This window comes from Salvelinus namaycush, chromosome 12, assembly GCF_016432855.1.
Source record: "Salvelinus namaycush isolate Seneca chromosome 12, SaNama_1.0, whole genome shotgun sequence".
Lineage (NCBI taxonomy): Eukaryota > Metazoa > Chordata > Actinopteri > Salmoniformes > Salmonidae > Salvelinus > Salvelinus namaycush.
Window position 1 is genome coordinate 37,462,789 of NC_052318.1, and position 16,657 is coordinate 37,479,445.

The window sequence follows — 16,657 nt, forward strand, 5'->3', positions numbered from 1 at the left end:
TAACGGTGTTTCCTCCGACACATTGGTGCGGCTGGCTTCCGGGTTAAGCGGGCGGGTGTGAAGATGTGCGGTTTGGCTGGCCATGTATTTCTTCAGAGGAAGCATGACTCGACCTTCTTCTCCTGAGCCCGTTGGGGAGTTTCAGCGATGAGACAAGATCGAAATTGGGGAGAAAAAAGGGGGTAAAAAAAAGAAATACATTTTTTGAAATGTTGAACAACTTCCTCTGCTCATGTTGTATGTGTTCAATTATTTGTGACATTGTGGTTACAATGAAGAATGTAAACAAAATCAAATAAATCCTATTCATAATGCGTGTTGCAAGCTTGTCATTTTTCCTTACATTTTCTGTAAGATTTTATTTAGTCTTTTTAGACAAAAAAACACACCCCACCTGCCCAGACCCACCTGCCCAGACCCAACATCTCCAGTGCCCGTGTCACTCTCCGCCACACAGCCTAAAACCTATGGGTTTAACCTTCTGAATGATTATATTGAAGATCAAAGCCACCTCTTAATGAGTTCCGAGAGCCGATCCATTACCCAACAAAATAATATCAATTTATTTAGCATAATTGTTTTTACGACTACAGACAGTAGGCTATCATTTCTCTTTTCCTGCATTAATTAAATTGTCTGCATGTCTTTTCATCATTTGGCTAAAAAGAAACCATGCCGTGAATTAAGAAAATATTGCAATGCAGCACACTGACAACTCAAATTGCTTTAAAGAGTCTAACATTAAACAAATAAATATATTATAACAACTCCAAAAACAGTCCATTCATCAATGGATTTCTTCAAATTGCTGTGCAGGAAAAGGATGTCATCCACTGTGCCTGGTTGCAGGCTCGCAGCTGGCTTCTCTCTGAAACCACACATCCATCTGAAGGTGACGCTATATCCTTTGAAACCACACAATTACCAGGTGGACAGTAGGGCTCTTGAAGTGAAAAATCAACAAGATCCACACGTATTCTTTCACAATAGCTGGCCTTATGTTTTCTGCAGTTTTGAGCGGCAATGTATAACATCCACTCTTCGTTTATGTAACGGGCTGTAAGGCACAAGTATCCTATTTTCGAAAATCGTCAGTCCACATTTCAAGTGTAATTGCGCCACTGTATTTACTCAACTCCGGGACCACCCGCCAACTGATTTTTGTTGTTGCCTGATGCAGGACTCGTGCGATAGGAGAGACTGACAAACATTCACACCTCCATTAACTTACAAAAGACAGTCTAATAGGTTGGCTAGGTGTGAGAAAAACCATTTGTGCCACAGTTTAGACTACAGATAGGTGCAGCGGGCAGTCAGAGTTGAGTCCTATTGTAAAGTGTAGCCTAATGACCCGAAAAGGGAAAACTTGCAATGTATTCAATGCTTAAGTACTCTAAAGTTTTACATTTCTAACTCAATATCACAGACCAGATTTGCCCTAACAAAAAACACATCAACTCCTACAAACATTCATTTATTATAATCTACATAATAATTGAAAACAAAATTAGCTGTAGTGAGGAGAGAATCTATGCTAACGACAAATTTGTCTTTAACTCTGCATTATAAGGTAACTTATTTTGAACGAAAGCCAGGAATGAGTGAGTCACTCAGCCCTATGCTGTTCCTGCTTCCGTTGCCTATTTGAATGTTTGTTTAATAAGAATTGCTCATCCTCTGTCACACGGACACAGTCAAAAAAATACACTTTGTTTCGCCTTTGTCAGAAAAAGCTGCAACTGGGCCGTAGCTTATTACTTACTAAAACTGATTCACACTAAGGTTTTTATTCTAAGAGAAACAAAAATGGTATTTTATATTCCATTATATTCTTAAAATATACAGTACCAGTCAAAAGTTTGGACATACCTACTCATTCAAAGGTTTTTCTTTATTGTTACTATTTTCTACATTGTAGAATAATAGTGAAGACAACAAAACTATGAAATAACACATATGGAATCATATAGTAACTAAAAACAAAGTGTTAAATCAAAATATATTTTATATTTGAGATTCTTTTAAAAAAAAAGGTAGCCACCCTTTGCCTTGATGACAGCTTTGCACACTCTTGGCATTGCGCAGATCAAATACACAGCTGGAACGCCAAGCAAGGAGATTACATGTCCAAATAATTTGAAAGATTCTCAGAAAAGTATTAGTGTGCATGTAAACATACTCATTGAAAGCCAATAATCTATTGATAAAACTGAATATTAAACAACACTTGGTATTTTGCATGCCGTGGCCTAATGACAACAGTTCCACATTATACAGCAAATAAAGGCTGTTATTGTCACCATAAAAGGTGAATGGCGGAGTTAAAATACTTGTTCATGCACGCAGTTTTATGACAGAGAGGTCTAAAAACGAATCCCACATTCTCCTCCTTACTTCATCTGCCCTATTGTGGAAGACACGAATCCAGCCAGTGATGCACCCAGTGCCCAACAGGAAGTCTTTGTGTGTGCGCATCTTCTCTGATTTGGCTCCTCTATTCATGGGACAGGGGCTGCATTTCTCCACACACGACTCAGCCCAGACGAGCATCAGCTCAGACGAGCCGTCGCGCTCTCGGACCCAGGGGGACCTTGTAACTCAGGAAGAAAGCCACCGTGCACACCGGGCCCTATTGTCTGCGCACCTGCTCAAGCTCGATACCTTCCAGGATTAGTCATCAACATCATAATTTTCTAGCCCTCTTTCTGTCTGTCTCCGACCAACTGATCCGGACAGCAGCAGACAGCCTGGCCCCAAGACAGAGGTCCTTGACCTGCAGCGCTTTCATGCCGCTCTGACCATTTTGATACAAATGTGCTCTGAAGACTGAGGTCACTCCAACGTAAATAACATCAAAATGGAAGCCAGGGAGAATAAACGATTCTGAAAAGACTAACAGTACTGATTGGCGACTGGCTTTTAATTCCATGTGAAATATAATGAACAAAAATATGATTGGCAACATGCTAAGTGTTGTTCATATGTTTCCTGAGCTGAAATAAAAGTTCCCAGAAATGTTACATACACACAGAAAGCTTATTTCTCTCAAATGTTTAGCACAAATTTGTTTACATCCCTGTTAGTGAGCATTTCTCCATTGCGAAGATGATCCATCCACCTGAAACGTGTGGGATATCAAGAAGCTGATTAAACAGCATGATCATTACACAGGTGCACCTTGTGCTGAGGACAAAAGGCCACTAAAATGTGCAGTTTTGTTACACAACGCCACAGATGTCTCGAGGGAGCGTGCAATTGGCATCCTGAATACAGGAATGTCCACCAGAGCTGTTGCCAGATATTTTAATGTTCATTTCTCTACCATAAGCCGCCTCCAATGTTGTTTTAGAGAATTTGGCAGTACGTCCAACCAGCCTCACAACCGAAGGCCGCGTGTAACCACGCCAGCCCAGAACCTCCACATCAGGCTTCCTCACCTGTGGGATCGTCTGAGATCAGCCACCAGGACAGCTGATGAAACTGAGGAGTATTTCTGTCTGTAATAAAGCCCTGTTGTGGGGAAAAACAAATTCTGATTGGCTGGGTCTGGCTCCCAAGTGGGTGGGCCTATGCCTAATAAATGTATTTAAATTGATTGATTTCCTTATATGTGACCAGTTTCAGGACCAGTTTCAAGTCGCAAGTCACGACTTCAAAGGAGAGCCAAAAATTCTAAACAAGTTTCTTAGCAGAAATGACTTCTGGAACATGTGAACTTTCATGTGCCTTAATAACAAACTTGTATGCCACCTGTAAATACAAATTAAATATTTAAATTACAAGCCTTGTTGGTTAACCTCGACGCTAGGGGTCAGATTTTTTTTATTTTTAAATAACGTTCCCAAGGTAAACAGACTATTTCTCAGGTCCAGATCATAGAATATGCATATAATTTACAGATTAGGATAGAAAACACTCCAAAGTTTCCAAAACGGTCAAAATATTGTCTGAGTATAACAAAACTGATTCTGCAGGCGAAAACCTGAGAATCTAACCCGGAAGCGTTTTATTTTTTTATTTTTTTAAACAAATCTGTGTTTCCTGGCCCGTCTTTCTTCCATTGAAAGGGGTATCAATCAGATTCCTTTTCCAATGGCTCCATCAGGCTGTGACCAGGCTTTAGACAGTTTCAGGCTTTTATTTTGAAAAATGAGCAAGATCTTTCAAAAGTAGTCAGGTGTCCTCTGAATAGTTCCTGCGCGCGAGTGTGGTAGCTCTCCATTTTCCTTTTCTCTCCTATTGAATAGGTTACGGTCAAAATATTATCGATTATGTTTGAAAAAACAACCTGAGGATTGATTATAAAAACATTACGGATACTTTTTGGAATTTTCGTCGAACGGAACGAGGCTTTGGTTTTCTGAACATAACGCGCAACCCAAATGGCATTTTTTTGTTATAAATGTAATATTTATCGTACAAAAAGAACGTTTGTTGTGTAACTGGGAGTCTCGTGAGTGCAAACATCCGAAGATTATCAAAGGTAAGCGATTCATTTTATTGCTTTTCTGACTTTCGTGACCATGCTAATTTGGGCTAGCTGTTCTAGCATTGATTGATACACTCACAAAAGCTTGGATTTCTTTCTCTGTAAAGCATATTTTCTAAATCTGACACGATAGGTGGATTAACAACAAGCTAAACTGTGTTTTGGTATATTTCACTTGTGATTGCATGATTATAAATAGTTTTTGTAATATTTTGCGCCCTGCAATTCAGCGGTTGTTTAGGAAAATGATCCCGTAAAAGGGATCCGTAGCGCAGAGAAGTTAACTTATGGCTGCAATCCCGTTAATGGGATGATATGACAACAGCCAGTGAAAGTGCAGGGCGCCAAATTCAAAACAGAAATCTCATAATAAAAATTCCTCAGACATACATGTGTCTTATAGCATTTTAAAGGTCATCTTGTTGTTAATCCCACCAAAGTGTCCGATTTCAAATATGCTTTTCAGCGAAAGCACCACAAACGATTATGTTAGGTCACCACCAAGCCACAGAATAAGCACAGACCTTTTTCCAGCCAAAGGTAGCAGTCACAAAAAGCACAAAGAGATAAAATTAATCACTAACCTTTGATGATCTTCATCAGATGACACTCATAGGACTTCATGTTACACAATACATGTATGTTTTGTTTGATAAAGTTCATATAAAAAAATCTGAGTTCACATTGGCGTGTTACGTTCACTAGTTCCAAAAACATCCAGTGCTTTTGCATAGCCACATCTATTCAACAGAAATACTCATCATAAATGTAGATAATACAAGTTATACACATGGAATTATAGACATACCTCTCCTTAATGCAACCGCTGTGTCAGATTTCAAAAAAACTTTACGGAAAAAGCAAACCATGCAATAGTCTGAGACGGAGCTCAGAACAAAAGTCAAATTGGCCGCCATGTTGGAGTCAACAGAAACCAGAAATTAGATGATAAATATTCCCTTACCTTTGATGATCTTCATCAGAATGCACTGCCAGGAATCCCAGGTCCACAATAAATGCTTGATTTGTTCGATAATGTCCGTTATTTATGTCCAATTAGCTACTTTGGTTAGCGCGTTTGGTAAACAATTCCAAAGTCACGAAGCGCGTTCACTAAAACTTGACGAAATGTCCAAAAGTTCCGTAACAGTCAGTAGAAACATGTCAAACGATGTATTGAATCAATCTTTAGAATGTTGTTAACATAAATCTTGAATAACGTTCCAACCGGAGAATTACATTGACTTCAGATGAGCGATGGAACGGAGCTCACTCATGTGATGGTCAAAGAATGCATGGTCAAAGAATGGTCACCTTATGGCAGTGGTGACTAATTCTTCTCTCATTTGGCCCCCCTTCACATTAGAGTCATCAGACAAAGTTCTACAGACTGTTGACATCTAGTGGAAGCAAACTCATTCATATCTCGCTGTAATTTCAATGGGATCTTGGTTGAAAATCCACCAGCCTCAGAATTTCCACTTCCTGTTTGGATTTTTTCTCAGGTTTTTGCCTGCCATATGAGTTCTGTTATACTCACAGACATCATTCAAACAGTTTTAGAAACTTCAGAGTGTTTTCTATCCAAATCTACTTATCTTTATTTATCTAAAAATCCAACCAGGAAGTGGGAAATCTGAGGTTTGTAGGTTTTCAACTCTTTGCTTATCCAAGATAGTGGAAATGGGGTCATGTTGCATTTCCTAAGGTTTCCACTAGATGTCAACAGTCTATAGAACCTTGTTTGACGCTTCTACTGTGAAGTGGGGGCGAATGAGAGGAGATTGAGTAAGGTCTCTCCCAGAGTGCCACGAGCTGACCATGCGCTGACCATGCGCGTTCATGTGAGAGTTAGCTGCGTTCCATCGCATTTCTGAAGATAAAGGAATTCTCCGGTTGGAACATTATTGAAGCTTTATGTTAAAAACATCCTAAAGATTGATTCTATACATCGTTTGACATGTTTCTATGGACTGTAACGGAACTTTTTGGACTTTTAGTCCGTACTTTACGCTGGACTTGCACGCGCGTCGTGAATTTAGATTGTGTACTAAACGCGCGAACAACAAGGAGGAATTTGGACATAAATGATGGACATTATCGAACAAAACAAACATTTATTGTGGAACTGGGATTCCTGGGAGTGCATTCTGATGAAGATCAAAGGTAAGTGAATATTTATAATGCTATTTCTGACTTATGTTGACTCCAACATGGCAGATATCTCTTCGGGTTGATTTGTCGTCTGAGCGCCGTCCTCAGATTATTGCATGGTTTGCTTTTTCCGTACAGTTTTTTTTTTTTTTTAATCTGACACAGCGGTTGCATTAAGGAGAAGTGCATCTAAAATTCAATGTGTAACACTTGTATTTTCATCAACATTTATGATGACTTTCTGTAAATTGATGTGGCTCTCTGCAAAATCACCGGATGTTTTGGAACTACTGAACATAACGCGCCAATGTAAACTGAGATTTTTGGATATAAATACCTTTACCGAACAAAACATACATGTATTGTGCAACATGAAGTCCTATGAGTGTCATCTGATGAAGATCATCAAAGGTTAGTGATTAATTTTATCTATTTCTGCATTTTGTGACTCCTCTCTTTGGCTGGAAAAATGGCTGTGTTTTTCTGTGAATAGGTGCAGACCTAACAATCGTTTGGTGTGCCTTCGTCGTAAAGCCGTTTTGAAATCGGACACTGTGGTGGGATTAACAACAAGTTTATCTTTAAAATGGTGTAAAATACTTGTATGTTTGAGGAATTTTAATTATGAGATTTGTTGTTTTGAATTTGGCGCCCTGCACTTTCACTGGCTGTTGTCATATCGATTCCGTTAACGGGATCCCAGCCATAAGAAGTTAAGGATAGGGGGCAGCATTTTCACGTTTGGATGAAAAGCGTGCCCAGAGTAAACGGCCTGCTACTCAGGCCCAGATCCTAGGATATGCATATAATTAGTAGATTTGGATAGAAAACACTCTGAAGTTTCTAAAACTGTTTGAATGATGTCTGTGAGTATATGGCAAGCAAAAACCTGAGAAAAAATCCAACCAGGAAGTGGGAAATCTGAGGTTTGTAGTTTTTCAACTCATCGCCTATCGAATACACAGTGGGATATGGGTCATGTTGCACTTCCTAAGGCTTCCACTAGATGTCAACAGTCTTTAGAACCTTGTCTGATGCTTCTACTGTGAAGTGGGGCCAAATGAGAGGGGAATGAGTCAGATGTCTGGCAGAATGCTTTGAGCTCGTGACGCTCATTCACGTGAGAGCGAGCTCTGTTCCATTTGCTTTTCTGAAGACAAAGGAATTCTCCGGTTGGAACATTATTGAAGATTTATGTTAAAAACATCTTAAAGATTGATTCTATACTTAGTTTGACATGTTTCTACGACCTGTAATTTAACTTTTTGGACTTTGTCCGTACTTTCCGCTGGACTTGCGTCGTGAGTTTGGATTTGTTTACCAAACGCGCTAACAAAAGGAGGTATTTGGACATAAATTGTGAACTTTATGGAACAAATCAAACATTTACTGTGGAACTGGGATTCCTGGGAGTGAATTCTGACGAAGATCATCAAAAGTAAGTGAATATTTATAATGCTATTTCTGACTTATGTTGACTCCAACATGGCGGATATCTTTTTGGCTTGATTGGTCTCTGAGCGCCGTACTCAGATTATTGCATGGTTAGCTTTTTCCGTAAAGTTTATTTGAAATCTGACACAGCGGTTGCATTAAGGAGAAGCATATCTTTAAATCTGTGAATAATACTTGTATCTTTTATCAATGTTTATTATGAGTATTTCTGTGATTTGATGTGGCTCTGTGCAAATTCACGGGATGTTTTGGATGCAAAGCCAAATGTAAACTGAGGTTTTTGGATATAAATATGATGTTGATCGAACAAAACATACATGTATTGTGTAACATGTTGTCCCGGGAGTGTCATCTGCTGAAGAATATCAAAGGTTAGTGATTAATTTTATCAATATTTCAGCTTTTTGTGACTCCTCTCTTTGGTTGGAAAATCGCTGTATGTTTTCTGTGACTAGTTGCTGACCTAACATAATGATATTTTCTGCTTTCGCCGAAAAGCTTTTTTGAAATCGGACACTGTGGTTGGATTAACGAGAATTGTATCGTTAAAATGGTGTCTAAGACTTGTATATAGAGGTCGACCGATTAAATCGGAATGGCCGATTAATTAGGGCCGATTTCAAGTTTTCATAACAAATCGGAAAACGGTAATTTTGGACGCCGATTTTGATTTTTCTTTCATGCCTTTATTTAACTAGGCAAGTCAGTTAAGAACACATTCTTATTTTCAATGACGGCCTAGGAACGGTGGGTTAACTGCCTTGTTCAGGGGCAGAATGACAGATTTTTACCTTGTCAGCTCAGGGATTCAATCTTGCAACCTTACGGTTAACTATTCCAATGCTCTAACCACCTGCCTCACGAGGAGCCCGCCTGTTATGCGAATGCAGTAAGAAGCCAAGGTAAGTTGCTAGCTAGCATTAAACTTATCTTATAAAAAACAATCAATCATAATCACTAGTTATAACTACACATGGTTGATGATATTACTAGTTTATCTAGCGTGTCCTGCGTTGCATATAATTGATGCAGTGCGCATTCGCGAAAAAGGACTGTCGTTGCTCCAACGTGTACCTAACCATAAACATCATTGTCTTTCTTAAAATCAATACACAGAAGTATATATTTTTAAACCTGCATATTTAGCTAAAAGAAATCCAGGTTAGCAGGCAATATTAACCAGGTGAAATTGTGTCACTTCTCTTGCGTTCATTGCACGCAGAGTCAGGGTATATGCAACAGTTTGGGCCGCCTGGCTCTTTGCGAACTAATTTGCCAGAACTTTACGTAATTATGACAACATTGAAGGTTGTGCAATGTAACAGGAATATTTAGACTGATGGATGCCACCCGTTAGATAAAATACGTAACGGTTCCGTATTTCACTGAAAGAATAAATGTATTGTTTGAGATGATAGTTTCCGGATTCGACCATATTAATAACGTAAGGCTCGTATTTCTGTGTGTTATTATGTTATAATTAAGTCTGATTTGATAGAGCAGTCTGACTGAGCGATGGTGGGCTCCAGCAGGCCCGTAAGCATTCATTCAAACAGCACTTTCGTGCGTTTTGCCAGCAGCTCTGCTGTTTATGTATTCAAGCCTATCAACTCCCGAGATTAGGCTGGTGGAACCGATGTGAAATGGCTAGTTAGCGGGGTGCGTGCTAATAGCGTTTCAAACGTCACTCGCTCTGAGACTTGGAGTAGTTGTTCCCCTTGCTATGCATGGGTAACGCTGCTTCGAGGGTGGCTGTTGTCGATGTGTTCCTGGTTCGAGCGAGGAGAGGGACGGAAGCTATACTGTTACACTGGCAATACTAAAGTGCCTATAAGAACATCCAATAGTCAAAGGTATATGAAATACAAATCGTATAGAGAGAAATAGTCCTATAATAACTACAACCTAAAACTTCTTACATGGGAATATTGAAGACTCATGTTAAAAGGAACCACCAGCTTTCATATGTTCTGAGCAAGGAACTTAAATGTTAGCTTTCTTACATGGCACATATTGCACTTTTACTTTCTTCTCCAACACTTTGTTTTTGCATTATTTAAACCAAATTGAACATGTTTCATTATTTATTTGAGACTAAATTGATTTTATTGATGTATTATATTAAGTTAAAATAAGTGTTCATTCAGTATTGTTGTAATTGTCATTACAAATTAATGTTAAAAAAAAATTAAAAAATTGGCCGTTGATTCGGCACCGTCTTTTTTTGTCCTCCAATAATCGGTATCGGCGTCCTCCAATAATCGGTATCGGTGGTCGACCGCTACTTGTATGTTTGAAAAAATTGACTTATGAGATTTCTGTTGATTGAATTTGGCGCCCTGCAATTTCATTGGCTGTTGGCGAGGGGTTCCGCTAGCGGAACGGGGTTAGACAGGTTAAGGGCTTGTATGTAACAGTCCTCGACAGGTTAAGGGCTTGTATGTAACAGTCCTCGACAGGTTAAGGGCTTGTATGTAACAGTCCTCGACAGGTTAAGGGCTTGTATGTAACAGTCCTCGACAGGTTAAGGGCTTGTATGTAACAGTCCTCGACAGGTTAAGGGCTTGTATGTAACAGTCCTCGACAGGTTAAGGGCTTGTATGTAACAGTCCTCGACAGGTTAAGGGCTTGTATGTAACAGTCCTCGACAGGTTAAGGGCTTGTATGTAACAGTCCTCGACAGGTTAAGGGCTTGTATGTAACAGTCCTCGACAGGTTAAGGGCTTGTATGTAAGAATTTCACGGTAAAGTCTACACTTGTTGTATTCGGCGCATGTGACAAATAAAATGATTTAATTTGAATAACCATTGAGCACAACTGTATTGCTCTGACAATGTTCAATGTCAGATTAGTTAACAAGTCTGTACTGAAAACAGAAATTAACAATTATTTCTCGAACATAACCTCCAGGCAGGGATGTATTCTAGTAGACCATCTAAATGTGAAAGAGTCACTGCTCGGGTAGCTCCAAAATTATGCTATGGTATAGGCTATAACTGGAGGCATTTCACAGCTGGTACTTACAGGGCATAGGTGGAGAAAGAAAAAACTCCTGAGGCTAACCTATATGAAATGAATACTTGGGGTAGCCTTTTAAAATACTCTAGGGGAGATTGGGTTATATAGGAGAAGGTCATTGTGGCCATTTCCTAGCTCATTACCATGCTACCCTGCTGCCAACATCCTTGGGATCAATGAGTGCTCAAGAGGGGAGAGGTGTTTAGCGTGAGTCATACAGATGCAGAAGCCAGTGTCACAAAGCCTTTCTGTCAGGAACAAGGCAGCCTGTGACACAAACAAATCTTTCATTTTGTGCCGTTGCAGGTGAGTAATAAAGGATTATAGTACTTTAGCTCTCTCAGAGAGCACAATAACCTTACCTTTGTCAAGCACCACTTTTCTCATAAAATGGGAAATCAAAATGAAAAGATTTTTCCCCTCTGCTCTTGAGTAGTGATGGATAGTTGAACCCACTGGCCCCCAGCTGCTACCGTTTGACTAAACGGTCGTTCATAGTCTGATGAGAATGAATTAAAGAAAACGCTCACTCAGACAACACAATAAACAGTGCTCCTCCATATGGGTGAAAGAATCTGGTAGGAATAGGATCAAATCAAATGTTATTGGTCGCCTACACAGTTATAGCAGGTGCATCCAAATGCTTATGAATCAATGAAACAAAGACAACTGACATAGTAATCATGTTACGCTAAGCAGACAGTATTTTGGCTTGCGGCACTGTCCGCAAGATGAGGAAAAAGTAATTTAATCTCACTGAAAGTGGACATGACACACACGACACAATGATTCATGGCCACTAGCAGTTGTGTGGGAGAAATCAGCAAGAGTGCTGCATTAACATCAACTTTCCCTCGATGTGTCACTTCTAAACACCTACTGATCAATGACTGTTGACATTAGCATAATCACATCACACAAACACCATCCCACCCTCAGCAAAATGGCTGCACTGTACTCAGTATTTGGAGACAAACTGCCACTTAGCCTCGACAGGCTCTGGGCCCATTACAATTTGCAAGCAACAGCCACACATGTCCGAAACGTTGGGAATAGAACAGTTAGCCGGGAAAATTACAGTAATAACTTCAAAGCAGAAACAGGGCTAAGAGCTTGCCCAGAGAGTAAATATTTGAATCACTCCAATAATCTGAGCTCCCACTCAAAATAATCTATTTTTCAAGATGGAGCCATTTGCCACTTTTCAGTTCTGCCCACAAATTTTCTATAGGATTGAGGTCAGGGCTTTGTGATGGCCACTCCAATACCTTGACTTTGTTGTCCTTAAGCCATTTTGCCACATCGTTGGAAGTATGCTTGGGGTCATTGTCCATTTGGAAGACACATTTCTGACCAAGCTTTAACTTCCTGACTGATGTCTTGAGATGTTGCTTCAATATATCCACATAAATTTCCTTCCACATGATGCCATCTATTTTGTGAAGTGCACCAGTCCCTCCTGCAGCAAAGTCCCCCCACAACATGATGCTCCCACCCCCGTGCTTCACGGTTGGGATGGTGTTCTTCGGCTTGCAAGCCTCCCCCTTTTTCCTCCAAACATAACGATGGTCATTATGGTCAAACAGTTCCGTTTCATCAGACCAGAGGACATTTCTCCAAAACGTACGATCTTTGTCCCCATGTGCAGTTGCAAACCGTAGTATGGCTTTATTATGGCGGTTTTGGAGCAGTGGCTTATTCCATGCTGAGCGGCCTCAGGTTATGTCGATATAGGACTCGTTTTACTGTGGATATAGATACTTTTGTACTGGTTTCCTCCAGCATCTTCACAAGGTCCTTTGCTGTTGTTCTGGGATTGATTTGCACTTTTTGCACCAAAGTACGTTCATCTCTAGGAGACAGAACGCGTCTCCTTCCTGAGCGACATGACAGCTGCATGGTCCCATGGTGTTTATACTTGCGTACTGTTGTTTGTACAGATGAACGTGGTACCTTCAGGCATTTGGAAATTGTTCAAGGATGAACCAGACTTGTGGAGGTCTACAAAAAAAATTATCTGGGGTCTTGGTTGATTTCTTTTGATATCCCCATGATGTCAAGCAAAGAGGCACTGAGTTTGAAGGTATGCCTTGAAATACATCCACAGGTACACCTCCAATTGACTCAAATTATGTTAATTAGCCTATCAGAAGCTTCTAAAGCCATAACACCATTTTCTGGAATTTTCCAAGCTGTTTAAAGGCACAGTCAACTTAGTGTATGTAAACTTCTGACCCACTGGAATTGTGATACAGTGAATTATAAGTGAAATAATCTGTCTGTAAACAATTGTTGGAAAATGACTTGTGTCATGCACAAAGTAGATGTCCTAACCGACTTGCCAAAACTATAGTTTGTTAACAAGAAATTTGCGGAGAGGTTGAAAAACAAGTTTTAATGACTCCAACCTAAGTGTATGTAAACTTCCGACTTCAACTGTACATCAGCCATCTGGAATGTTATATTCAGGTTGAAAGCAGTTTGAACACCATTACTTGAAATGCCACATTGTAGGCCCATATCTGTGTAGGCCTAATGGGTTGAATAGTTTTGTTGTTGTGGAGCTTGCCACAACTCTCCTCAAGGATCCAATCAGACAAAACACAAGAAGCCAGCTAATGTATAACATCCGAGACTATGTTTCCTTGGCCTTAATTTGTTGAAAAACAAGCACTAATCTAAATCACTAATCAAAATCGATTCATTCCACCACATATTAGGGCTGCTACGTCACTGACCTCACTAAACGATATCACAATACTTCAGTGCCGATACGATATGTATCATGATTTGACACTGAATTTATTGCAATTCCATGTTCCAAACATATTGCAGAGGGACAAGAGAGCCATTAGAAAACAAGTTTATCAGTCACCAAAATAAGTGCTGAAGACACATTTGCTCCCTATTTAAATAGAAGATAGAGAAAAAGTTATGAAGGAAAAAAACTGGAATTTTGGTGCAGGCACAGCAAACTAGCGCAACAATTATATTGCGAAATATCCAATAGTTTTGACAATCATCAAAAATAATATCCCGATGTCACTATCGATTTTTTACCCCCTAACTACCACAGTTGTCGGCTATGCCTGTGTTTATATCTTCTTGCCAAAACACGCTGTAGCTGTATAAAGTAAACAGGGGACAACATTTGACTTAATGCAGACATGGGCTAGTAGAAATATGTCCTATTTTATGATAAACCAAATACGATACAAGTTGGTGCAGCGAGTATGATGTAGACTAGTAATGGAAACTGGTAAGAAACGTAATTTGCTTGAATGCAGACCAAAGACAAAAATAGACAAATGTGACCAGTTACCCATGTTGAACAATTTAGTTAAACTTCTAACGTTAGTTCATCTAGCTATATCGGAGATTTGTATATAGTAACGTAATAGATTGAAATCTCCATCACCGAATCAGGATGTCGCACACTGAAATAAATGTGGCAAAAACACTGCTTTCATGCGTGCATAGTTTGAATTCTCTCTCTACCCGCAGTCACAATGTTTAGCTAGCTAAGCTAGTTAACTAGCTGGCTCTATTTCGACTTGAGGTAAGGAAAAAGTTAAACGCTGACTAGCGAAATAGTAAGGAAGTAAACGTCAATCGGTAAAGTATTTTTCGTTTTCGAGTGATCTCTGGACGATTATTTTAGGAGACTAATTGGCTAGCGAGACGTTGTTTATAAAGTAAATTCCCACCATCAGACAGCAAAAAAACGCATCAATGGTTCCGGCCAATAACAAAAAAACAAGAGACTCAGACTGGCTGGCTCGTAACGGTGGCGTTCCCTCATGTTTGCCGGCTTTGATCTAACAAGCTAACTTAATGATCTAAATAACTTAATTATTATTTAAGCTAAAAACATGTTTACCATCATAGTAATACAAAAAAAATGAAAGCGAAAAGAACAGATTTTTCTTAGCGTCATGCCCTAGCTACCTCACAGCTGGAAGCCTGGATGTTATTTACCATTGTTTTGCTTGGGTAGCTTTACTTAAAATTACACATTTGAAAAACGTCAAACCGTGAATGTCTTGAGTTTGCTACAGTTATTCCGTTAATTATCGTACTTTTCGGGTATCAAAATTTACTTACTTGAAATAGAAATGTACTCCAGCTCGGTTCCATTGCAACACAAAAATCTGCAGGAAACCTTCAAGAAACCTGAACAAAGCAGCCAAACATGGCAGCTGCTACAACTTCCTGTAACCCTTGGACTGTTCCACTTCTAAAGCATTTTGGGGGGGGGGGGTAGTACTGTAGTTGTCATATCAAAGTGTATCACTTATTTTTAGCACAACAAAGGTTTGACATAAATTTTACTTATATAGAATGAATATCCAACATATATCAAATAGAATATATAACTACGTGGGGGGGATTTAATAAATGGTAGAGTTGATCAGTGAGAGTATTCGATTAACTGGTACGGGTTACCTTGCCTGGTTACACAAACACCTTGCTCCGGCCAAACGCTACGCTACACCCACGGACGTTAGTTTATTATCGGCAATTAAAGTATGTAGCGAACGGCAAAGCAGCGGAATAATTTAAGCGTGAGTCGTCAGACTACGGGTTGCATTAGTTTTTGAACCGGGCTACCTCCCGGGCATGAGCCAGATGCCCCGTTCAAAGCCAATGGCGAAGTCGGCTCAAAACAAAAGTGACGTAGCCTAGGCCATATTAAGCATGCAATGAGTATGATTCTATGTTCTCACATGCACAAGTAATTGCTTTTGATAAAAACACTTTAAATATTTTAACCAGGCAAGTCAGTTAAGAACAAATTCTTATTTACAATGACGGCCTACCAGGGAACAGTGGGCAGAACGACAGATGTTTGCCTCGTCATCTCCGGGATTCGATCCAGTAACCTGGCCCAACGCTCTAACCACTAAACTAGCTACCGCTGATCGCATCATGTCGCATGTTGGGATACAGGGAGCTAACGTTAGCTGATCATTAAGTTTGACTGATCATTGAGGAAAATGTTCACCTCCAATTCAATTACACTATAAATAAAAGCACCATGATAATACTTTTTGCTGAAACTCGTTATGTCTATGGAAGCACTAGACTATTTATTGAAAGAATACAGTTTCATAATTAGGGAAATCTTATTCTAGTTTGTTGTTTGCAGATAGCATTAATAGAGCATTTTTTCTAGTCTTATTGCAACTCACATTTCCATCTCAACCAAAAATCAAAGTAAAATAATACGACTAAATAATTTCAAACTTTAAATGCACTTTAAATTAAGTTTGATTTGATTTAGTCCCATTCTTTAACTTTGATTTATGGTTGAGATGGAGACATAAATCCAATATAAATTATTAATTTGTAGACAAACTGGAATTAAACCCTGAGTGGTAGCAGCTTTTAGCAACGCAGGTGTATTTACAGTGCCTTCAGAAAGTATTCACACCCTGTGACTTTTTCCACTTTTTCGTGGTATTACAAAGTGGGATTAGAATGGAGTAAATAGTCATTTTTTTTGGTCAACGATTTACACAAAATTCTCTGTAATGTCA

General features: G+C 39.4%; 1 protein-coding gene across 2 annotated transcripts in view; it reads right to left on the reverse strand.

Annotated features, from left to right (window-relative positions):
* The window catches only part of LOC120057195 (vascular endothelial zinc finger 1-like), a 50,935-nt gene extending 35,611 nt beyond the window's left edge, over positions 1–15,324 (reverse strand). For both annotated transcript variants that reach the window (XM_039005681.1, XM_039005680.1), the window contains exon 1: positions 15,222–15,324. In XM_039005681.1, coding sequence (XP_038861609.1) covers positions 15,222–15,254 — 33 coding nt within the window. In that variant the 5' untranslated portion in view covers positions 15,255–15,324. The remainder of the gene's footprint in view (positions 1–15,221) is intronic.
* Between the last annotated feature and the right edge of the window lie 1,333 nt (positions 15,325–16,657).